Source organism: Siniperca chuatsi, linkage group LG23 (genome assembly GCF_020085105.1).
Source record: "Siniperca chuatsi isolate FFG_IHB_CAS linkage group LG23, ASM2008510v1, whole genome shotgun sequence".
Lineage (NCBI taxonomy): Eukaryota > Metazoa > Chordata > Actinopteri > Centrarchiformes > Sinipercidae > Siniperca > Siniperca chuatsi.
Window position 1 is genome coordinate 14,223,156 of NC_058064.1, and position 25,009 is coordinate 14,248,164.

Genomic DNA, 25,009 nt, shown 5'->3' on the forward strand with positions numbered 1-25,009 from the left:
TGATCAATTTTGTGAATCTGTCACAAAAAAACTGCACAAAACCTCGCTGTCTGAAACCAACAGATACAATAGATTGTTTTTTAAGTCAACATGGAACTACAACATTTTCAATCCTTTGTTGAAGGGATGTTAGAGATGTGAGTTCTATATTCAGCCTGCTAATGTTATCTTCTGCGTGTAAGGCTGCAAACATGCATGATGACTTGGCCAGATAAAGTTTATCAGTTGAAGTAAGATCTGCGAAGGGACCACCGGGAGAGGTTGCTGCGACATGCTGAGACAGAGAGCCCACATTTGGAGACGGAAACTGCGAGTAACAGGACACACAGTGATGCAGGAACTCAGCATCGCCAGTAGATACCATACAATAGTGATTTAACCTGTGGCATGTTGATTAAAGAGTTGCATTTTGCTGTTCCAAATCCAAATCCAAATTATGAGCTAGACCAAATAAGGGATCTATTGTATTGTACAGAGGTGGAAGAAGTATTTAGATAATTTAATTACTATCTTACTCAAAATACTCCAATACAAGTAATAGTCCTGCATTCATTTTACTTAAGTCAAAGTACAGAAGGAATGGAAACAAAATGTACTTAAAGTATCACAAGTAAAAGTACTCATTGTGCAGAATCGTCCCCATTAGTGTTATCTATTGTGTTATTAGATCGTTATTGTTGAAGTATTAACATGCGAGCAGTGTTTTAACATTGTAGTTGGTCAAGGTGGAACAATTTTAACTGCTTTATAGACATTTTGGTAGTTTATCTGTAGAAATACTTCATATTGTCTAAAATGATCATATGTTTTGTATGTGAACTTTTAATTTGAAAAGTTACTGGGAACTATAGCTGTGGAAAAAATGTAGTGGAGTGAAAAGTACAGTATTTCCCTCCGGTTGAACAACCGGAGACAATGGTAAGGAGACTGAGAGAGTTTATTGCAACACAGAAGTAATATAGAATGGTATTGATACTGTCCTTGTTTCACTGCTGTTGGAAGAGTGTGGGCACTGGGGCGACACACTCAGGAGACTGGAGACACACAGGAGCCGGAGGTTAGAGCGACACACTCAGGAGACTGGAGACTGGAGACAGACGGGAGCCGGGGTTCGGGGTTTCAAGTGGTAGTTTTTCCTCAACGTTGCGTTGTAGGTAAGCCCGTATAACATTCGTAGGAAGCCTGCGATGCTCTGTCCTTCGTATGAACGAGACCGGACACTGACTGAGGTGAGGAGCTGGGTAATATAGGGAGTAGAGTGGCTGATTATGTGCAGGTGTGCGATGGGTGACAGGTGCTGGAAATTAATACTCAGGTGAGGAGGTGAGGTGTGGCTGTGATGTGGTGGAGCCTGGCGTGTCTGTGACACCGGTAAAGTAAAGCACAAATACCTCAAAATTGTTCTTAAGTACAGTACTTGAGTAAATGTACTTTCCACCTTTTCCACGACACATATTTCATTGTATTGCAAGGTGTTTCTGTTATTTTGTCCACCCCCTGCACCTCTGTCACACAGTCATCTACAGTAGTATAAACTGTACTTAAAGCTGACAATCTTAGCCTTTTGCTAATATAATAAATCCCAATAATGTTATTATTGTTAGATCAACAGGAAAAAAGGATTATTATTATCATCACCTTAATGGGAAATTTACATTAACGGGACTATTATGAGATTAACTGCAAATTCCTATTATGTGTACAACTTATGTTAATGGGAAGTTATTTCATGGTGACAGCAGGGTTTGGCTATGATAAGCTTAATTTCAGACTCATTAAAGCAACAGTAACATGTCGGTTAAGTTATTCAATGCTTCAGCAAAACTGGTTTGTATTGAAAAGAACGCACAGAAGCAAATGATGCATCGTTTAACTGTCATTTATTAATTTAAATACATATTTACATGTGGTTAAAAGCTTAGCAACTGTGTGGCATTAAGTGAAATCTAAGTTTTCAGTACAGCTCATGTGTCTGCCTGTATGTGTGTGTATATGCACATGCGTATTAATGCAATCAATGGGCCTGCAGTTCATCAAGCTGTTCGAGGAGAGCGTCTTTTTCCAGCAATAATATGGAGATCTGACGATTCTTGTCACTCACCTCCTGTCAAAAGTAGAAAAATAAAACAGAATTACCATGGCCGGATCATACAGAATAATAATAAGAAATTATGGAAAATGTAAAAGATCAGTTAAAGGAGAAAAACACTCAGTATAAGTGTGTTGAAAGAAAGAAATACAAAATTGGACTCTTAAAAAATGCTTTTGAAGCCTTTTAAACAGAATTTGTATCCTGAGAAAAGCATTTTCTCAGGTTACATATTCTGTTCTCCTTACCTGAGTCAGTACTGTGTTGTGCCACCGGAGGTCGCTGTCTGCCACTGCGTCCAGAAGCGCAGGGTTGCTGCTGCTGGTGGCATTGGGCTCACTCATCACAGAGCCCAGAGAGCCATTCACCCGCTGGATACGAGACCTGAGGAGGCAACACTGAGCCTGTAGAGACAGAGACCACCAGCTGTTTAGATACACCGTCAGGGACAGGGCATAGTCTTTCATCATGTGGTGTCCATGAGCAGATGATTGTTGACAAATACTGTTAAGAAAAGCTGTCTCACCTACATCCATTTAGAAGCTAGTGATTTCCTAAATGACTCTAAGGGACCCTTAGAAAAGGTGTTTGTGTGTGTGTGTGTGTGTGGATTTATAAATGGCACAGCTCGCTAGACAATAGTTTGTGTTCAATGCAACATACGTTGAATTATGGTCAGTAAAGTCGATGAGGCCCTAAACCCAGCCCTGTCTTGTACCTCTGCTGCACCTTCCTGGCAGGAGCTGACCCCACTTTTGTGCCTGGCTCTGTTTTCCTCCAGCCGCTGGAGGTACCAGAGACGAGTCTTCTCCAGGATCTCCAGACCAGAGCACAGAGCGTCCTTCTCCTTCTCTAGATCCTTCAGACGCCTAATCTGAGATGGGAAGGACACAGCTCAGTCAGGTTCACATAAAGGACAGAAACATTGAATTTTAAGTTGTGTCTCGTACCAACAAAATGAATAAATGTTGGAGTGTCCCAGTGGCCGAGGGGTCTTAAATGCTAACCATGTAATCCCAACCCGGGTCGAGATCAGCCAGTGACTTTTTGCTTCATGTCATTTCTTGTCACATTTCCACTTTCTACCATCTAATAAAGCAGAAATGTGCCCACAAATACTAAAAAATACTCAGAAATGTTGAGTTTGATGATATAGCCGGTTTCGTTGGGTATGTGTGTGTTTCCCAGAGGGGCTGACTAACAAGCTTGACCACCAAAAACGCGGCCTGCAGCCTGATGTAAAGCAGCGTGATCGGCACAGCGCTGCCTGTTGTCTTCCAGGGGCCCCAAGGCTTTGTTTGTATCAGCAGAGCCAATCTACAGAGCAGCAGGGGGGCCATTCGTTCTATTGTCTACACTCATGCACTTTAAATGGGCTCAAACAGAGCTAACAGTGCTACAGCAATATATGGTAGTGATCCACCTTCGGTATCATGGAGTCAGGAAATGTCATTTTTAAGGCAATCAACAATGACATGGATTAGGAGGACGTTAGAAACTCATGACACTATTGTATCACTAGTGAATGATTAATTTTAGCTGCGTTTGATTAATCAGATTATCAAGATATGCAAAAAAGTTCTGTTTTATTTACTGCGTTTTGTGTAACATTACAGCTGCATGTCTACCATGATAATCTAAAATATATTAGTTTGTTTTTGGTCAGTTATTGTTTGACAACTCCGTTTATAACCATAGATTTACAGTTAGTGGAAAACTGGTTATATTGAGCCTTTAACAGGAAGCTGTGAGGGGCAGACTTGACATGTGGGAATGTATCACTGGGATGACTGCAGCCATGCTACCTCCAAGACAACCCCTCAGACATGGAGCAAAGGCGGAAAAACGGACTGAAAACAGAGTGACTCCACAAGCATTTAAGTTGTGAGTTGTTAATGTGAGAATTGTTTCGGTGTCTGGTAAAAATCTTTTGAGGGGAGTGGTGCATTGCAGGCACTTGGAATAATTATGTCAGTATTTCCAACATCCATGGCTACGACTATTCTGTTGTCAGTGAACTTTGGCATATAATAAAATAAAATAATAATACATTTTATTTATGGAGCGCTTTTCAAATACTCAGACGCTTGTACTTGCTTGTACTTTCAGTATGATGCCTAACACATGCATACATGTAAACATAATGTATGGACACTGTAAAGTCAGTCAAGAATTCAAACAATGCTTTAAATACTCATTTTGCATAACTCCATTATAGAAACGTATGTCTAAATACACTCAGTGTCTACTTTATTAGGTGTACCTGTACAATCTAATGCAATCCAATACAACTGTTCTGCCATAAAGTTTTATGCTGCCTATAATGTTCAGTTTTTTGGGTGTTTTTTTTACACTCAAAGAGATGTTAATTCAATATAATGTAGTCCAGCACAACAACACCTTTAACTGTGACCCCAGAAATGAACATATAATTGAATTTACACATTAAATATATGTTATATATGTGTAAATTGAGCCTAACCCCCTTTTTATTTCTCTTTTGGTATCACTTCAAGTTGAAGTATAAACTTTTTTGAAAAACTGTGCCTCTTCTCCTACAATATGACTCAAAATGAACATTAAATCAAAGGTCATGTAAATGTACCTTGGCCTAATATACCAAACTGGTGACACTTACACAGACTTGCGAAGCACTAAATGCTTAACTTTGAGTAATAAGTCACACTTTGGATGTGACTGCTTCATCTTTTTTACAGAAAATGTACAGTTAGCTTTTAAACTTACATGACAACAGGCCTATACAGTGTACTACAGCCATGTTGTGCTGAAAACTAGGAAAAAAAACACATGTAAGTACGCACAGTAGCTGATAAGAATCACTTAGGAGAAACACACTTATATTCACACACAACAAAGACACAATGAGATGTTACTGGTTAGGATCATTTTTCAAAACACACATGCAGGCTCATATGACCCTGCAACCCCCTTACACACACACACACCACCTCCCTCCTCACCCATAGGTAGAAGCGCAATGCGTCCAGGCTGTAGAGGCTGGTCCTGAGGGGGATGATAACCACGGTGTAGGAGCCAGAGCCGGAGGGACGGCAGGCCATGGAGAGGAGATCAGTCACTGATGGCTACTACTGACCCATACAGCTGGCTGGACAACAAACAACAGCTCGCCACCGACTGACTCAGAGTAATACCAGAGAGAGAGAGAGAGAGAGAGAGAGAGAGAGAGAGAGAGAGAGTGTGTGTGTGAGAGAGAGAGAGAGAAGGCAGGAGTGAGGGGAAAAAAAAGCAAGCACGATACACAGGCTCAGACAGCATGTTGCTCCTGGGGCGAGGTAATGAAAAATTCCACATGTCACTGCCATGACTGGTTAATCGACATACAGTGACACAGACTGAGAGAGAGATGGGGTGGATAGGAGGTGAAACTGGTAGCACAGGATCAAATAAAAGAGAAAAGATAAAGGCATATGGCAGGAAATATGAAAGTGGAGCTGTGGATGGGAGATTTGAGAAGAGGATGCAGGTGTGATCAGACAGTTGCCACCTCCTGTGTGTTCAACACTGTTGGATAAAAACCTTGTTCACCCTAAATCTGAGCTTTACAAGAAGGATGGACAACAGCCTCGGTTTCACAACCTCTGAAAGGGTTTCTTTGCTCAAAAGGAGAATTTTCTAAGAACCATGTCATCCTGCAACTGAAGTGGAAACATGGCATACCTCTGTTGGCGCTGCTGAATGAAAAGAGAGTGCATGTGATTATTTTCTTCTTGGTTTCAAGTGAGCGCTCATGTCCCAACATGTTCCCTGGAATGTGACATAACCTGGGGACGATCTGTGCGAGCAGAGGTGTGGAGTGCGTGCCAGTGGACATTATAGCAGCTGAGTGTAGCAGTCAAGTATAGTTTGGGTATGGAGAGCATGGGCAGGGATAAAGGGTGGAGTACGCATGGATTTCAGCCACGCTGCATTAACATTAACGTCTGTTCAGCTGGTCAATGCCAGCGCAGAAAATCAGTCGCATTTTTCTATTTTTTATTACTGCCTCAGGCCAAACTGACTGTTACTGTGGAAATCCATAGTAACAGATTCAGCCCAAAAATTACATTATCATCATTTTGTAAAATATTGGCAGTGTCTTTGGCAAAGTAACTGAAGTTAACAGGTGACTATGATCAGTTACACACTGGTACATTAGTGGAAGTGGATTTTTGGAGACCTTGATATAGTCTACTGATTATTTTGCAGCTGATATCTAAAAGATATGCCAGTATGAATATTTTTAATATGGTAGCCTTCCCTTTTGAATTTCCTTCCTATTTCTTTCCACCTAGCTGCAAACTGGGGGTTATATAGACACACTAATGGGCGCATAAAAATAATATCCTAGTCATGGTAGTGCCATGCCTCCCTTAAATTTGCAAGTTGCAATATTTTATATTTCATTCTTGGATTTTTTTTCCTCCTGCCATATATAGAGAGAGATTAATTTATCACCTTCTGTGTAGTGCTGTTTAGCTACAGTATATCAATAGGGTGAGTTTGAAAACAGTTTTCTGATGTCTCTAGATAAATGGACACCAATGTATTTCATTGATTCCTCTCCCCATTTGAGGTTATATCTATGTTTTAAGTCTCCAGGAGGGTCATAATTAAATGACCTGTTTTTTTAATGAATATTCATCTTCTCTGTGGTCATATGCACCACATAACATGTAATGTTAATACTATCTAATACTGTCCCGAGTCTGTCTTTGATATATAAATCCTGTCTGGTCCAAATGAAGGTTTTGGTATGATCTTTTCCAGTGTTTTAGCTAGTATTGATGTATATATTTTGTAGTAAAGTTTTTTGGTATGACTGTAGTTGTGGCTTCCTTCCACAAGGGGGGAATCCCTGCTTCCTTTAGTGCCCAGTTACATGCTGCTTGTAATCTTGGAGTTATCTGTTCTTTCAGCTTTTGTACCATTCGGATGTAAAACCATCTGTGCCTTGATTTTTGTGTGCTTTTAATAATTGCTGCATTGTATGCAGTGTGGGCAATAATTTTATGCCAAATACAGCCAATACATCCATACGTCCTACGACACAGATGGTGATACCTCTCCATTGTCATTCTCTTTAAAGTAAGTTTCATTTTCAGCTTTCAGTTGTTCTCTCATCTGGGGATATTTTATTTTTTTAAATGCTTGAATTTAACCTCCAGAGAGTGGATTTGTTTGTTATTAATGTGTATTGTCACTTTTATGGGTGAATGATCAGATTTAATTTAATACTCAAGTTTCCCTTGGTAGAGTTGAAATTTTGAATTAAAGGCACTCCACAGATTTAAAATTCACTAGTCATGGGGAGTTACTACCCATCATGTACAAACAGTTAGTGATTACTGTAGCTCTGGAGGAGCTTTCACACTTTCTCTTGAAGTGTGAGAAATAACCCCTCATGTTGTATTATGGGAAATGCAGGATCCAGAGTTTTTTTTTTTTTTTTACCCATACTAGGGATAAAAAATCAAGAAAAAAAAGTCAGAATATCTTAGCCTCTGGTGCATCAATTTTGACCATTCCTCCATGTCTTTAAACTGCAAGAGTACTCTTTTAAGCTCCCACCACGCTGCTGACAGGGAGGCCATACATACGGTACATATTGTGTTTTGACTACTCAGAGGGTGTGGCTGAGTCTGTTTCTCCTGACAACTGACATCTTAAAGGACCTCCTTGATTGACACTGTCAACGTGGGGCCCTCCCATAGATCCCACCCACTGAATCATCACACTGCTGTACTGTCAAACCCAAGAAACACTAAACAATTCAAGGGAATTGCCTTTTTATTATTTGACTTGAAACTTGGCTATCTTCTTATGTAATCATAAACAAGCTCTTGAAACCAATTGAATACTCACTCGCTGTGTCACTGACTGTCTTTCTTACTTTTTGGGGGTGGCACTTTTAGGCTGCAGTCCTGCTTGATCACCAACAGACAGCACTACAAGTGCACAGCGCCTGCTGGAGTTGTGAATCATATTCAGAGCTGACATTTTGTGAGTCTTCATGATTTTCCCATTAAAGCGAAAAGTTGTGTCTTTTACAAAACACCAGATGGCGCAGCACAATAAAGATGCAGAGCACTGTTTCTTAAAAGTGCCTCAACTATTTTCAACCTATCTGCACCCCACATGCTGTGATGTGCTTTTGCAATGCTTGCTTGCAACAGGTAATAAAATGTGGAAAAATAATACAAACTTCATCGCAATCACAGAAGATGACCAGATTAAGATCCCTGAGAAGTCACGTTTACATAACACATCTATACATCAGATATTCCCTGTATAAAAAAAGATGTATTTTCATGCCAGTTCACAAGCTGTTGGATCAAAACATGGGATTAAGTTGCTGTGGAGGAATGGCTCTCTGTGCTCCAGCATCCCTGACGTGGAGCCTGCAGGGAACCCATGACCCTGTGTTACATCATGAGACACACGAGTCTCACCAGAATGAAGCCGAAAAGCTCTACACGAGCTTATGATATCATAAACACTAACAAATGATGTGTTTTCTACTGTGATTCCTTATTTTTAGCTGATGGTAGCCACTTAGGGCTCTTTTCTGGGAGTAAACACAGAGGTAAAGAGAGAAGGTGAGATAAGAATAAAAAGAAATCTCACTTTACAGTGACCACTTAAAAGTAAAAAGTGTAACTCATGTCAGCAGCCTTTTCGTTGTTATCACAGAGATGCGAGATCATGATGAGTTTCCACTGTGGGCCCCCCCTAGGAGGAAGTTCACATTGTCACACAAATAGTGCAAATATATTAATATAAGCTACATTTCACACATGTATTCACATTGGTCAGCTGTTACGGTGCAAGTTTTAAATACACACAAGTTTATATACACACACATACACACATTGCAGTAACCCACTTATGTCTCCCTATACTGAATCTTTTTAGTCACTACTATTGCTTTGCAGCTGAGAGTGGGCCCCTTGTTGCTTCCTGTCTCACTCCCTCATACGCACACACACTTTCACACACACATATTGGCTCTCTCGCTGTCACCACTACTTTCATACAGAGTTTTAAAACCACTTAGAATCAAAATGACACGTGGACGCACATACACAAACAGCTGGAGTGGTACACACATACGTGGTCATCTCTTCAAAATACAAAGTAAGTAAGGAGAGGCTCCACCAGGCAGAAGTGAGACATTACTGGGCCATAGAAGCCGGGCACTCCCTTTGCCTCTCCAGCCCACGCCAGCACTGGCCACTCAAGGCTCACTGTTCCAGATCATAGCTCCAAGGAATCTAATCCACATATGTAACACCCCCCCCCCAATGCACACTCACTTCACTCAGGAATGAAAGAACTGCATCTTTTCGTGGCCTCAAACTTCAAGCCCACTGGCCGGTGGGTCAATCATTATAAACATTGTTAAAACCAAACATTGTTAAAAGCCATTATTATATTGACATTTTACAAACATGGAGTCTGGGGTTTGAATATTTCCCTCACAGTGTAAACATCATATATGGCAACTTCAGGGAAGAGTTGAAACAAGCCGGTACAGAATATAGATGATGCTGTCATACAGTGTGAAATAACATGGTTTTTCCAACCTTAAAGGGTTACACTTCGATAAAGCTGGGGGACCCAATAGTGTCTTTCATTAGACCCTGTCTGCCTCCTAAATGCTGATTTCTTTCAAACCCCACACCTGATGACATCATCATGACATCAGCAGGGTTTGTCAAACTTTGGAAATCTTCCTTCAGAGCCACAGAAGACATAAAACAACAGTTTTTACAGACTGTGTACAGCACTCCTTGTGGAAACTGAACTTTATATGTAGAATTGGTGGAGTGTGGGAAAATGTGATGTCAAGGCTCTAAGAGACAAACGCACACAGCTTCTCAGGCAGGAGCAAGTGAGGACTCCATCTATTGAAAGCTGAACTCACCAGTGTTCAATCTGGAAACTCAGTCATCCCTGTGGCATCCTTCACTTTACATACTGGCCAGGCTGGAAAACATGCACGTGCCGTGTGCAGCTTACTGGTGTCACATGGCTTCTGGGCACTGCAGTTCATATTTTCCAGTTTACTGCTTAGTGAGAGCCACCAGTATGCCATGTCCAGTTTCAGTATTTTCTTTGAAATAATTAACACATTTTTCTCATATTTTTATCAATAAGAAACATAATGACCCATGTTTTATCATTTCCTTCATCTCCCTCCACTCTCTTTTTCTACCGTTATCTGTCTTTGGAAATTGCACCTAAGCCCAGCTGGCCCTGTTACCATTAATACCACGGGCCCCCAACACAGGGACTCCAAAAACAAGGAAGCCTCCCCTTTCCTCCTCTCCTGTTCCATCTCCTCACCCTTTATCCCTCATCTGGAGCTCTCTGCTCAACCCAATCAGGCTTCACTACTCACTATCAAAAATTTGGCAAAACATTTATTGCTGTGGTTGGGTGAAAAGCTGGTATCTCACTTGTACTTTAGCTTTTAATGATGCATTCTACACTTTATTCAATCACTTTTGAACAGGGTATCACCCACAGTGTAATCTTTCCACTATAAATTGAATCATAAAACCAGCAAAACTGTACTAAAGAAGTTTCCACCCACAAATGTCAAACAGATAAAGCTGACTGTGAAGTCGTGCAAGCAGATTTCCTATCCTAAATATCTGTTTTCTTCTATATGTGACGATTTCTGCTCAACATTCTTACAATTTAAGACGGCAACCTTAAGATTATCGGTTACATATCAGGTAACACAATCTCACACACACACACACGCACACATCTCTCTCTTTTCAGCCCAGTCATTTGCTCGCTCACTCACTCCCCTCATTCATTTATCTCCTCATCCAGCCAGTCACGCACACACAAACTCACGAATATGTTCCGTGCCCTCTCCTTCTCTTTCTCTCGCAAACACGCACATGTTGTCACGCTCATGCACAGCCAAATACTACAAGGCCAGGGCCAGATGCAAACCAGATGTTCCCCAGATGTAGATAAGGGGCGAAAACACATCAGCTGAAGCACACCACCTTTTCACCTCAGCTGCATGGAGCAGAAACAGATGCTGGACACAACCCTCCTTGAGTTATGAATGGCAGATACAGGATATATTTCAGAGCGTTGCTTACATTACGTTGCAAATAATATATAAATATAATATTAGGGGAGAGAGTAGGTTCATTTGAAGGCAGTATTTTATGATTTTTGGGGAAAAGCTGTTGCTAGATTTTTACATAATGTTTTATATTTCAGACATTTCTTTGTCTTGCTGTGACTTTCTCCCTAGTTTTGACATTGTACTAGTCTCAAATTCACCTCAGCGAGACCAAAACAAGTTCCTCTCAGACACATATGCAGGGACGAAAACAAAGGATCGATTTACACCCGCCTGGTCCCGCCCCTTTACCCCTCCCCCGTCCTCACGCCCACAAACACACTGCTAAAACCATATTTCAAAAAGCATGATGTTTATCACCTCAACGCACAAGCTGCTCTTAAAAGAATAGTGCTTTACATTTACAGATAAATGCACAAGGACGACATACGCACACTCAGAGCTCTTACACTTGGCCACCACTGCTCAAAGAAAATAAATCCGAAACCCCAATCTATATGTTACACCGGCAACCCCCAGGCCAGCCCCTGAGGACCCCCCAAAACAAACACAGTGAGTCAGGGTCTCCTTGGGCACATTTCATCTTAAACCCGTTCACCCTGACATGCAAGCTCGCCTGGTGAACCCCTGACAATATCCAGCTGCCAGCGAGCTGCCTCGCTCTCCCTGCACCCCAAATTTATGAAAAAGAAAGCACACACACCCTCTTTCACACTCACACACACACACATATGAAATCAGAGTACAGCTCACTCCTCCTTCCTCCCCCACAACCCCACCTGTGGCCTCCACAGCTGGGTGAATACTCCCATGGCAACTCCTCCCAATTATGTATGAAGTGCATGTACTGTGTGTGTGTGTGTGTGTGTGTGTGTGTGTGTGTGTGTGACTTCATTTTTGGGTTCACTGCCTTTTTTATTCCTCTGTGTACCGCAATACTCCCCGACACGCCTCTCACAAAGTACAAAGTTCCAAATTTAGCTTACACCCCCCCAGATCACTTGTATTTGGAGATAAAAGTAGAAAAGGTTGCAGTGTGTATCACAGCCTGGACGATAAGTTACTCCCTGTTCAGTATTTACATCCCAGAAATGGATTTGGAGATTTGCAGGTGAAGTAATAACTAGATTAGACAAGTGCTTGCTGTTTACAGTAAAAAGTATTACGACTGTATTTCAGTGTGTCATTGCTAAGTTGCTCACAATGACAATGCTAACATGCTGATGTTTAGCAGGTATAATGTTTACCATGTTTACCATCTTAGTTTAGTGTGTAAGCATTAGCATGCTAACATGTTCTAATTATAAGTACGTACAGCAGAGGCTGACGGGAATGTCGTTAGTTTTGCAGGTATTTGATCATAAACCAAAGTATTGGACAAATAAAACTTTGACCTGATGATGGCGCTAGATGAAAATTCTAAGTTATTCCAATTCATCCTCAGGGGGACATGAATGTGTGCACCAAATTTCTTGGCAATCCATCCAACAGTTGTCGAGAAATTTCACTCAAAACCACAAATGTCAACCCCATGGTGGCGCGAAAGGAAAACTCAGGTGATCATTAAGATCATTAGGATTCACTCTCTGGGGACCATGAATGTGTGTACAAAGTTTCATGGCAATCCATCCAATAGTTGTTGAGATATTTCAGTATGGACCAAAGTGGTGGGTTGACTGACAGACCAACATTGCCAGCCCTCAAACCACAGTGGCTAAAATTGTTTTTCAACCAAATTCAGCCCAGTTTCAAAGCCTACCTGTAAATCACCAAATCCATGCTTGCTGATCAGTTAATTTTCCATACTCCAACACTCCAATACTGTTTTAGCCTACAGACATCCTTTACTACTGTTGTGCACAGCTTGTTTTGGGTTAGATCTCTATCTACTGTATGAATGTTTGCATTTATACATGTGCATATGTGTATGTCAGCGTGTATAGAAGAGCTGCTTGGAGGTGTTAATTCATGAGGTCACTCACCTCTTAAATCACCATTTAATCACTAAATCACCAAGCTGGCCTGAAAGATGTACACTGTTTGGTTTCTTTCTCTTTTACTTGCTTTAATTTTGTTTAATTTTGTTATCTTGTAACACTCTACCATTTCCCACACCATGTTTCTACATGAAGTTTCTCTTCTTCTCCTTCTTCGTAATTTGTTGTGGTACGTCAATAAATTATCATTAACGTAAACAATCTACTGTCTGTGGTGAGCCTCTTCAGGGTGTCTGCTTCCGCAACTGAAGGGCAGAAGCATGTGGAAACCCCCATACTGCACCTGTGAACCAACAACTACCTCTGTTTTTTCTCCATCACAACTTCCCCTTCACTAGACAGATTTCCTGCTGAAATGAAACCGCCATATGGTACACACTGTACTTGGTGTTTCACTGAAGAGCATTGTCAGCACCAAACTCTCAGTTTCAAGGTTCTGGTGTAGCCAATGACCTCTGACCTGCAGCTTTCTGAAACCTCTGTCTCATCCGGAGTGAAACCAAACAGCATTTTAATCTCAAAACAACAAAGTGATGCTTTTTTTTGTTCCATGCCTTTGTCTCTTTATTGATCGAACCAAAAGAAGTAAAAATGTCTTTGAGATTAAGATGTGTACATGACAAGAGTAATTTGCGAGACTGATAAATAATACACTGTTAAATAAATAATGAGGGGGAAATACACTTATTCACTTTCTTGCCGAGAGTAAGATGAGAAGATTGATCGTATCATATCTGTGCACTAAATCTGAAACTACAGCCAGTAGTTGGTTATCTTATCTTAACATAAACCGCACTTAACCCCCCTTAAAACCAGTTATTCGTTGTTACACTTTTTTTCCTACGGATTATACACATTTTTAGAGGTGCTGGTAGGCAGATTTTACTACCTTTGGAGAGAGTCAGGCTAGCTGTTTCCCCCTGATTCCAGTCTTTAAGCTAAGCTTAAAGACTTACTTAGCTTACTTAACTTGGAAGTTCATGCACTATTACCTTATACCATATTATTATCATCAACCGGTAAACCCACTTGGTACTTCACACTTATTTTATATTTATACCCACTTTATTTTCTGACCTGTATTATAGTGTATTATATTTTTTGCTAGTACTTCTATTCCTGTGTGCACTGATGTAAAGGCGAGCTGCTGTAACAAAAGAGTTTCCCCCCAGGCATCAATAAAGTATTTCTGATTCTTATTCTGAAGCTAAGCTAACCAGCTGCTGGCTCCAGCTTCATAATTAGCGTACAGACATTAGAGTAGTATCAATCTTCTGTAACTCAACAAAGCTAAGCGTTATTTCCCAAAATGTCAAACTATTCCATTAACAAAGACAACCTGGTAAAGGTGTTTAAATGAGGGTATCTGGTTATAAATCAGTTATTAAAGTAATGACTTAATATTGAGTTCATCTGCCTTTAGTTAGTCTTAAGTTCATTTTCTGCATTGTGGTTACTTTGTTGTGAACTGAATTCCTCATAAGCTTTCCTCACAGGAATACATTATAGTAATTATTCACTCGACAACTTCTTTTCTGAGTGGCATCCTTGGATAAGACTTTGTCAAGCTCTGTTATTCTCTCTCTTATCTGATAAATGTCCTCCAAAAACCATTACGTTACAGATCATTTCCAACTGCTTAACACTCAAACTACATGCATTTGTAAAACACTGCCTGCAGTTGTAGGATATATGTATGGTCAGCTTCCTAATGGCTTCTCTGTTGTGTGCTTTGTTTGTTTTACGCCCCAGTGAATCAGTAACACTTGAATGAAAAGAGGTGAATTGATTTTTTTTTTTTTGCTAGCACAAGACCCACCGTGACAGTTCCCCAGCACATGGTCTCCTGACCTGAGTCACATTGTACTATGTGACTGTTGTTTCACAAGCATGCAAATGTATGCAAAGGGAACTGACCGTGGAGGGAAGACAATGGGCTTAATGACTGCATAGACAACTGTAACATAGTACATATATACAGCACAGGATTAATGGTGGGAGGGGGGAGACACACCAAAACTCACACAGACAACAAGAGGATTAGGAATTTAATGTCAAACAATAAGCTGACTGTAAATACAGATCAGGGTGCTGACAAAACAGTGAGGGATCATGCTGCTGAGACCTCATTGTCTGCTGGTGAACCCTCAAATATGACAGTGTATAAAGGCCACTTGACACACAGATTAGTAAAGCATTAGGGAACTGGGTCACAACCCTAATTGACTAAAATGTATTACAATGGGAGAGACCTAAAATAACTCAGCATGTAAAAAAACAATAAGAGTTTGTGCTGAAAACATGTCAGTGGAGGAGCAGATCATCCAGCAACTATCATCCCATTTTTTATTTATTTATTTAGGGACTGTATGGAAATTATTAGTTGGGGAGAAAGGGCAATGGTTGGGACAAAATGCCTTTTGTGTCCGCTATGGACCATAAAGGTGCATTTTGCCATATGCTAATTCCACCCCTAACGTGCAATTTGTGCTATGTAAAAATTATTATTCCATTAACGAGACTGTCTTCCCAAGAAGATTGACCACATCAGTCGTTTCAGCAAGTGCCCCAAAATGACACGTTTACATTGAAGTGACAAAGCCCACTAGCAGCCGCAGTAATTATGACAGGAGCAAAAAAAGTATGGTGATGTTGTTATAGAACGACAAAGTCAACGTAGTGAGGAAATTGATGTATGTAATTGATGTATCAACAAAACATCAGACTTTAACACAAGAGATTACTGTTTGTTTTCTGTTTCCTACCGACAGTCAGTGTGACCGCAATCGTTCCCTGACCCTAACCAAGTGTTTATGTCACCATGATGACAAGCTCCCCTAACCTTAGTGAAGAAGTAATTTTAACCCAAACCACCTGAACCTAACCAAGTCGTTTTTCTGCCTAAACCTAACCAAACCTTAAAGGAACAGTTCACCCCAAAATCAAAAATACATATTTTTCCTCTTACCTGTAGTGCTATCTAGATTGTTTTGGTGTGAGTTGCAGAGTTTTGGAGATATCGGCCGTAAAGATGTTTGCCTTTTTTGAATTGGACTTGTTGAAATACTGACAACCCCGAGGATGGTCTTGCTTTTTAAAAAGTCAAATATAAGGTTCAAACCCCCTCCCTATCCCAATAATATTCATACAGTCCCTTAACATTCAGAAATGGAAAGTAAATTAAGTCCAAGGTTGAGGTTTATGGATTTTTGTGAAACTCATAAACACACTTGGATGCATTTGGGGAAACTGTTTTGTTTGCTTTGAGCCTTGTGCCGAGATGCCTTGAACTTTTGCTAACCCCCCCCCCGTGAAAATAGCTTTTTCTAACCAAGAAACATTCCTCAGTAGTGACGTAATTACTTCTAGGCCACTGCTGTCACACACAGTGCACACAAACAATGACCGTCCCGCCATCGCTGCTACCTGCTTTGACATTATTAAAGCCGTACATCTCATAAACCGCTTGCACAAACGTTGCCTACATTTGTGTGTGGTGAGTTTGAGCGGGGAAAACATTACTCGAATAAGGCAGTCCAGGCGTTGACTAATAAATAAATAGTTAGTGTGTGTGCATAAAACCTGGAATAACCTTTCTGAGTGAGAGGCGTCGGCTAGCAGGCCTCTCAGATGACTTCTATACTGTGTCACTGAAAAGCTATGCAACAATAAGGTTGCTGTCCATGTAACACACTTGTAACAGAGCCTATGTAATAATAAGAAAGAGGAGAATCTATTTCTCAATTACAATAGGAAAGAAGAACCTACAGTATTTCGTAATAGTTAAGGAAAGAAAGAAATTTGTCATAACAGGTGTAGAAAGTGTTATTGGAGGCAAACATGATGTAACAGGCTATTGAGGAATTTTTCAGGAATTGGAAATGAAGATATTATAAAAGAGTTTGAAGGAAAAAAAAGGAAAAAACTGTAATACTGCTGATTACATTATCATTTAATTGATTAATAACGGACAAATCAGTGGAAAAATGCCTATGACAAGTCCCTGTGTCCAAATTGGCATATTCAAATGCCTTATTTTGTCCGACCAAGAGTCTAAAACTCCAAGATATTCAGTTTATTATTAAAAAAGACAGAAACCCCCAGAGAAGATATTCACATTTGAGAAGCTAGAATTGGGAAATGTTTGGCATTTTTTCTTAAAAATTACTTAATTTCAGTTAAACAGCAGACTACTGCTTTTATTGGTGGACTTTAATCCAGGTAGATTTAGAATCCCAAGTTACATTAAACATGAAAAAGTAAATCAAAAAACTTGCACTGATGTATATAGGTTTTTCATTACATGGCTATATTGTCAGAATTGTACTGTTCCTGTAAAATAAGAGACATTCTTGTGTGCCTTTGGGTTAGGATAAAATCAGATTAGTCTTTTTCTTGGACCAGTAAAAACGAATTTAGTTTTCCTTAATTTTATTCTGGTTTATCATTACATGACACAAGTCAATTAAGAGGTCAAAAAGTCATGAACTTTTTTTCAGTTATAAAGAGAGAAATATCAGTGTTTCCTCGTCACTTCTTCTATTAGTAAACAAATGCACATGATCATCAGTGTGTTTCAGTGCTTTTTCCCCATTTCATAGACTAAGTATATATCCGAATGGGGATGTGGTAAATCTGCAGAAGTCAACTGGAGTTGTCTGACCCAGTTTGGAGTCACGTTGCAGTTCAACGTGACTCCGAGGGTGTGGGCTCTGGGACAAAACAAAACGTGATGCAGGCACTACACGAGAATGTGTGTCACATTTAAGGGAGAAGGGTAAATGTCCGCCATTGACAAGATATTTGACCTACTTCTGGTCGCTCCGAAGGAAAAGCAAAGCACAAAGGCGCAACAGATTGCAGAAGAAATAGGTTTGGAGCGGGAGCCCACAGACAGAATAAGGGGATTTTTTTGGCATCATGATAACTGGGTAAGAAACTATTTATAATCATGATTTACACTTTTATAAACACACTATAAAATAGCATTAATTGCAATTATATTACTTTTTTTCCTTTCATGCATTTTGGAAATTTTTTCTGCACAGTTTTGCAGCAACTTGTGTTGCATTTAATTGTCGTAAGAATTTATGAGAGCGATGTTGACCTCCTGGCAGCGCTCCAACAATGACTGTTTTGATGGGAACCACGTGACTGACTACTCTAGTAGGACGTCCCCTCCTGTCTTCTGAGTCCTTTACAAACAACAAGTCGCAGATAAGGGGACAAGAACGACCCTCCGGTGGGTAGTGTCTGCTAAAAACGTTTCAGCCTGTATCCACGGGGCTGTCAGGAACACTTCTCAGTCCTCTGACTCGGTGAATTGTGCGTAGTTTGTTGACGAGTCGTGAAACTCAGCTTTTAAAAACGTTGAGATATTGACGCTGATGGTAAGAGATAAATGTTTTCTTGATGTTATAGTTCATTTTTTTCACATATTCTTATCAAGTCGCTTTTTTGGGGTTTATTTTATATTTGGTCTGGATACATGTAAGCTAAAAGTTGATGCAGTTTTGGAAGATTTTCACCGCTTTGCCAGCCGTTAATACGCATTTACAAGAGTAAATACCAGTGTAAATGGTATTTAAGACTATTTTGTTGTTGTTCGTAATACACACATGAGTATTAAGTGGTTGTTTTGTGTGTAATATGAGAGTTAAGTACCTTGAGAAGATGCGGGGTGTTTGTGTGTCGCATCTCATTGACCCACATCCGCACTGAATCTGACTGCGTCACGAAGTTTTACTCCACACTTCAGTCATTTTACAAAGCCTATACGTGAACTTTCTGGTGTTGTTTTATTCAGCAATGTACGGCGATTTGTTGTGGTTGCAGAGATAGTTGTTGCATTTTTAACTGTAGTAATGTTTTGGTGGGTTTGGGGTAAGATATGGAGGGTTGGGCACATCGAGCAAATTGGAAACCCGATCTGAATACCGCGCCCACTTCGTTTTCAACACAAACAACTTTCACTCGGTGTCGGAGAGAGCAGTCCTGGTTGGTGAAAGAAAGCAACTATGGTTTTGTGTTGTTCCGTCACGTCTTTTGATATTCATCCAGCTCTGGAAGAAACATAAAAACGAGGAAACTGAAGTTGTGCGGGTTAAATATATAATTAATCGTGATTAGACCGAAGTGCGCACTTGAAAAAATGTTTACATTTGTCGGCTGATGTGGTTTCCAACACATGGTTTTTAACAGTGTATACGAGGAGTCAGACATCGTAAAATTACTTTTTTCAACCTCTTGTTTCTGCCTTCAGGCCGATTTTGGGCTGACAGGATGGCATGTTGGTATTTCTAAAAGTCACTCTTCCTGTGTTTTACAGTTTAATTTGTAAATATAATGAATAGCTTCAAACACCGCTAATAAAACTGAGTGCAAAAATATCTTATTTCTGGATTATTTATATATATTTATCTATTGTACACTTGCTTTCTAAACTAGAGTTTGGGGCAGGGCCAGATTAACCCACCATTGGGCCCCTTTTCAGCTCCCCACACCCCTCACCCCCAAGTTACTTTGTGATAATTTGATTACATGCACATGTATTTAGGTATATGCGCCATGGAAGCATAATATTAACTCAAATATTCAAGGTATAATTACAGTTTATTGACACAGGGCCCCTGTGCAAGATAAAAATGCAGGAGCCACCTTAAGGCCCTTACCAATTGAGTTCAATTTGTCTGTTAGATGCATATTACCACACACATTTGTAATTAATCCTGTTATCACAGACCAGTTTTAGCTCACACTTTGCAGCATTTAAGATCAGGAAAATACACCATTTCAGACCTTATGTATGATATCAGTAGCAGAAACGTATACCTCTCAGCTCTATTACTGCCCGTCCCAGAAAACCTCATCTTTTACTGCCTACACACAGCTGATAAAGCACTGAGCAGTCAGCTTAATCGGAGTCAAACAGAGGCTCAGAGATTAAAGAGTCAGCAAGGGATGGTTGTAATCCACCTACACGTAAAATGATATCTCACTCTATATAGAGGTAGTGCAGGTTGTGATATGATAAAGCTGGAAACGTGTGGTAGAATATCAATTACCAGTGCAGACATCACAATTCACCAGTACTGCTCTAATTAAATGTGGCAGATAGCAGCTGGGGTGTGTGGAAAACATTCCTCACAAGTAGCCTAAATGGTCTTTTTCTCTGTGTGACCTGCTGACCTTTACTGTCGACCTTTGACTGGCAGGCACCAGAGCAGGTGGAGAATCAGGTTCACTTTGACATGCAGGGCAGTGAATTTTGTTGATTTATTTGGTGTTGGTTCAGTTACCTGTGGCTGCAGTAATTACTCAGTGGGTTAGAGCACACGTGTATTTGATCACATAAAACACAAAAGGCGCCCAAGAGGGCAGATACTGCTGGTGTGTGTGGGGGTTTGAGCACTTAATAGCTTGTATGTTTGTATGTAATCTATGCCAGTAAAAACCCAGATCACACCTCATTGAAACTCTGCAGGACCAACAGAGCCAACACTCAACCTCTGCCTTTCCTCTAAAACTGTGTGTTTGTTCTCTGACAGGGAAATGGTGATGGTCTCTCCATCAACCGCAGGACCAGCTATGGCATCTGACTCAGAGCTCTCACGCCTGGGGGGCATCGAGGCCTTGAAATTGAAGGTGGGGCCGGTGCGGAGGAACCTTTTTGGGCCTGTGGACCATCAGCAGCTGCAGCAGGACTTCCAGCGGCTGCTCTGCATGAGTGTGGAGGTGGCCAACAACCGCTGGAACTTCGATTTCCAGAGTGAAATGCCAGGAGAGGGCACCAACATCGAGTGGGAGGAGCTCAGGTGCCAGGACGTGCCGGCGTTTTACCACAGCTGCACGGTTAGGCCAGTGACGCTGCCACTGGGCAAAAGGCGGACGTCGTCTTCATCAGCCGAAAGTTTCCCAGGGTCCAGCAGCTCCGGGGATGAGTACCTGGAGGTGACCGCCAGGGGGTGCTACCGGCTCAAACGGCAAGGAAAACGCAGACAGTCTGCCATCACAGGTCAGTCCACCAAATATCTTAAATAAAGCAAATGTTCGACATTTGGGAAATACGCTTATTTGCTTTCTTGCCGAGAATTAGATGAAAAGCTAATGTCTGTACGGTAACTATGACGCTACCGCTAGCTGCCGCTTAGTTTATCTTAGCAGTACACAAACCGAAGTGTAAAAATGATAATTTTCCATTTTATTTGGAATCTTGTTGTCACTGTGAGGCAACCAGCTTTAGAGGTGCAAGAAGGCGAATGTTGTTACCTTTGGACAGAACCAGGCTAAATGTTTCCAGTCTTTGTGCGAAGTGAAGCTAACCGGCTGCTGGTGGAAGCTTCATATTTATCATACAGATATGAGAGTGGAGAGTGATCTTCTCAAATAACTCTCAGCAAGAAAGCAAATACGCTTATTTCCCAAAATGTCAAACTTTTCCTTTAACACTGCAGTTCTATACTATATATCACAATGTAGTAAAATGATACAAGACAACTAGGACAGATTTGAGCTTTTAGACTGTCTGGAGGTATTTTTACTCACTCATTGTCACTCTCCAGATTTCTTCAAGGTGAAGAAGAGGAGGCTTCTGCATTACAAAGCATCTTCTCGGCAGTAGAAAAGCACAACTACCCCCAGTGGAGGATCACTTAGTGGTCGTCATCCCTCTACACGTCACCTCACATAGATATGTGTCATATCATATGTATATATGTAGCAATTTGTAACTGACTGTCAAGCTCATACAGCATGGGCTTAAAAACTCCTCTGACACCATATACCTTTAATTTTCAGCACAAGGAAGCTACCATTGTCCAAGTTAATCAAGCTCAGACTTTAGAAACATTTTTTGATGATAATTACAAATATTCTATATACTGTTTTTCTCAGCTTTTGACTATACTGTGAAATGATTTTGAATGCACTCTTAACAGAAAACAGGCTCTACTTTTAAGAGTTTAATTTTCTTCTGAACGGGCCTTGGATAGTATTTGACCTCAGTCCTCAACCTTTTTTCTCCCTCTTGCTAAAAGTCATAAGAGGTTTTGATTCGATGAGTTGCTGTTCCTGGCCTCGCACCACACTTAGCCTTTAGTCTCACCCCATGGCTGAGAAAGCACGAGTTGAGCCAGGGGTCACAACCTCACCCAGGGCTCAAAATTTGGCAGTGCGACTGTAATTAGCTCCAGGTTAAAGGTGGAGGTTCAGCGATGAGGTAATTCAGCCATGCCTGTACGATAGTGACTTCAATTCTGAGTGATAATAATGTTTCCTATGTGACTATTTATTTATTATTCACGATGCTAGATCATCGTCAAAATAAAAAAAAAAAAATAGACAAGCAATGTATAAAAACAATTAGATAAGGTGTTTGTGGAAACCTGTGCCATTGCCCCCAAATTATGTGTTACACTATAAGTCATTATGGCTCATATACACTCCACCGTTGCCGCTTAAAAATATTGGCCATATATAATTTACACCATCAAAATACAGCAAAAATTATACCAACTTCAAACTATATTCCTTTTTTGCTTTGTATTATTTGCATAATGGGGTTGTAAAGATACAATTTTTTTTTGGCAACAGACCAGGACATACCTTATGTAGTTATATGTTTTTGTCAGCTTTATGCTTGTAACAATGTAGCATTTTCCACTCTTTGTCTTCATGCCATGTCCACCTTGTAGGTTTAAAAAAACCCTCTTTTCTCCACGAAGGGAATGTAGAGTTTTATCACTGTTTTGTAGCTCAGAGGAGTCTTTTAGTAATTTTTTATACGAAGAGTCGAGCTTCTTCACATTTTCTGTTGCCTTGCAGTCCTATAAGTGTTTGCATTGTGTATATGTGCATATACGTGTTTGTGTATGAATGTGTTGGTTTGGTGTTTACCTTGAGGTTTTTCGCGAGTTGTAAAAGTTGTGGCAGTTGAACCAAAGAGGAATTACTGTCCCATTGAATTAGAAACACATCATTTATATAAGTTGCTCACTGTTTGAGTGATCAATCGTGAGTCATAGAAGATCTCAAACATGTCAAGACCTTCAAATATATAGTGTAGACACACCACAACTAACAGTTTTGGTGACTCAAATAGGACGTGCCTACTGATTTTTTTCCCTTCCTACAGTCATTCTAATTTGTATGTGGATATAAAGCCATAATCTGGATTAATCCACTCTTACTACCTCATCAGTAAAATAAACAAGTAAAATACAAAAAAAACCAAACCAAACCAAAACCAATGTAGCTCAAGTTGTTTGCGTCTACAGGTGAAAGAGAGGCAGAGACAAAAACAGGGGAGGTGAGGGTGTTATTATTCTGGTAAATAAAAAGCTCTCGAGGTTCAGCGCTCCGAGTAGAGTTTCATATCAGGTAAAAGAGTCAGTGTGTCAGAGTGAGGCCCAGTTCCACGCAGAGGAAACCCCGGTCCATCCGGGGGGGGGGGCTTTTGTTGTCTCTCCCTCTCTTTACCTCACTTTCCCAGAAATACAGCAGAGGAATAGTGGTGGGTGGGGAGAAGCATGAGGAAAAGGGACAAACTTGTAATAGGGAACCTTAAGGACAAAATGTCTCAGACCCCTTCTGGATCAAAGGATTTTGTCTGCCCCCTTAAAAGTCTCTCAGTCTCTCTTTCATGAACCAACCGCCTCGGTCTTTGCGAAAAATCGGCACGAAAGCAGTTGTTCATAAATATGTTAAAACAACGTTGGTTTCTGTCATGGCTCAAAAAGGCGATCTTTCACAGATCTAAAAATAGCAAACATGGCTATTTAAAATTGTTTTCAATTTGTCAGGATTAGTGTGTTTGTCAACTTCTGTGTGTGTGTGTGAGACAGTGTTTGTGTGCACCTATCTTAGTGTGTTAAGAGGAAATTTTCAAAATCTATATTAAGTTATTTTGAGTTTGTAACATTTTCAACTAACTGTTATTTCTGAAACTATATCTTTGCACTACTTTAAGCATTATTGACAAGAGAATTATTTTTTTATGGTAATCTTAAACCCCTTATATATATATATATTCACTGAGAAACTGAGGCACAGATTAGGAATTTCTTGCCAATTAATTAAATATTTTTTCCCTCCAATCAGACTTGTCACACTGTTAGACAGTTTCTAACATTTCTTCATCGTTCATTCAATTCTTAGGATTTCTTTGTAGCTTTGTTAGTCTTCCTCAAGTCCGTTAGGAGGAAATAAAATAAAATAAAGCAAAACTAAAACGATAAATGTCCAGGTTGATCAGTTAGTGTCTCACTGTGCCCAAGCGTTCCTAATTCAGCTGTCGCATCAAAACGTCGTGTTTGATTTACTTTGTATATGCATGAATGTATGATAATCTTTGTTCACCATTTGTAATAATTTTATTGTAATTTAATACTGGTTTATGTATCCTTGCAACATGTAAGAAGTGTATTTGTATGGGATCAGAATCATCCTTTTTGATACTATTTGTATAGAAAATATATTGCTGGGTTGTTGGTGCACTGTTGCCTTTCATATTGTTGATTTCATATAGTCTGATCAAAATAATAAAATGTTAATGAATGAGACAGATGTAAACCACAACATGCTTGTCTGAAGTTTTTGTTTCCACTCTGTTTTAAGTGTTATGAGCATAGTTGTATTAGGAGACAAAGTTTTCTTCTTGCCTTCATAGCACCCCCTGGTGGTTTCAAATTAACATTGCACACAGTAAATCAGACTGTCTATATCTTTATAGTTTATGGTCAATCATCAAAATACTGCATTTGGCAATAATGTGGCTTAATGCAACTTGGAAGG

General features: G+C 40.2%; 2 protein-coding genes across 5 annotated transcripts; one reads left to right on the forward strand and one right to left on the reverse strand.

The window, feature by feature from the left end:
* Nucleotides 1-1,863: 1,863 nt before the first annotated feature.
* On the reverse strand, nucleotides 1,864-20,735 carry sapcd1 (suppressor APC domain containing 1). Of its 3 annotated transcripts, XM_044185649.1 has the most exons (6): nucleotides 18,884-20,735; nucleotides 5,071-5,245; nucleotides 4,835-4,881; nucleotides 2,808-2,958; nucleotides 2,338-2,493; nucleotides 1,864-2,104 (listed from the first exon to the last, which is right to left on the reverse strand). In XM_044185649.1, the coding sequence occupies exons 2-6, from the start codon at nucleotides 5,167-5,169 to the stop codon at nucleotides 2,015-2,017; spliced, it is 543 nt and encodes a 180-aa protein (XP_044041584.1). In that variant the 5' UTR covers nucleotides 5,170-5,245; nucleotides 18,884-20,735; the 3' UTR covers nucleotides 1,864-2,014. The 3 variants fall into 3 exon arrangements, with proteins under 3 accessions (XP_044041584.1, XP_044041583.1, XP_044041585.1); XM_044185648.1 differs by lacking the exon at nucleotides 18,884-20,735 and having other exon boundaries at nucleotides 5,071-5,736; XM_044185650.1 differs by lacking the exons at nucleotides 4,835-4,881; nucleotides 18,884-20,735 and having other exon boundaries at nucleotides 2,808-2,963; nucleotides 5,071-5,724.
* cdkn1d (cyclin-dependent kinase inhibitor 1D) lies at nucleotides 17,963-24,793 on the forward strand. Of its 2 annotated transcripts, none has more exons than XM_044185651.1 (3): nucleotides 17,963-18,150; nucleotides 20,767-21,233; nucleotides 21,781-24,793. In XM_044185651.1, the coding sequence occupies exons 1-3, from the start codon at nucleotides 18,140-18,142 to the stop codon at nucleotides 21,837-21,839; spliced, it is 537 nt and encodes a 178-aa protein (XP_044041586.1). In that variant the 5' UTR covers nucleotides 17,963-18,139; the 3' UTR covers nucleotides 21,840-24,793. The 2 variants fall into 2 exon arrangements, with proteins under 2 accessions (XP_044041586.1, XP_044041587.1); XM_044185652.1 differs by lacking the exon at nucleotides 17,963-18,150 and adding an exon at nucleotides 18,345-18,461.
* Nucleotides 24,794-25,009: the final 216 nt, after the last annotated feature.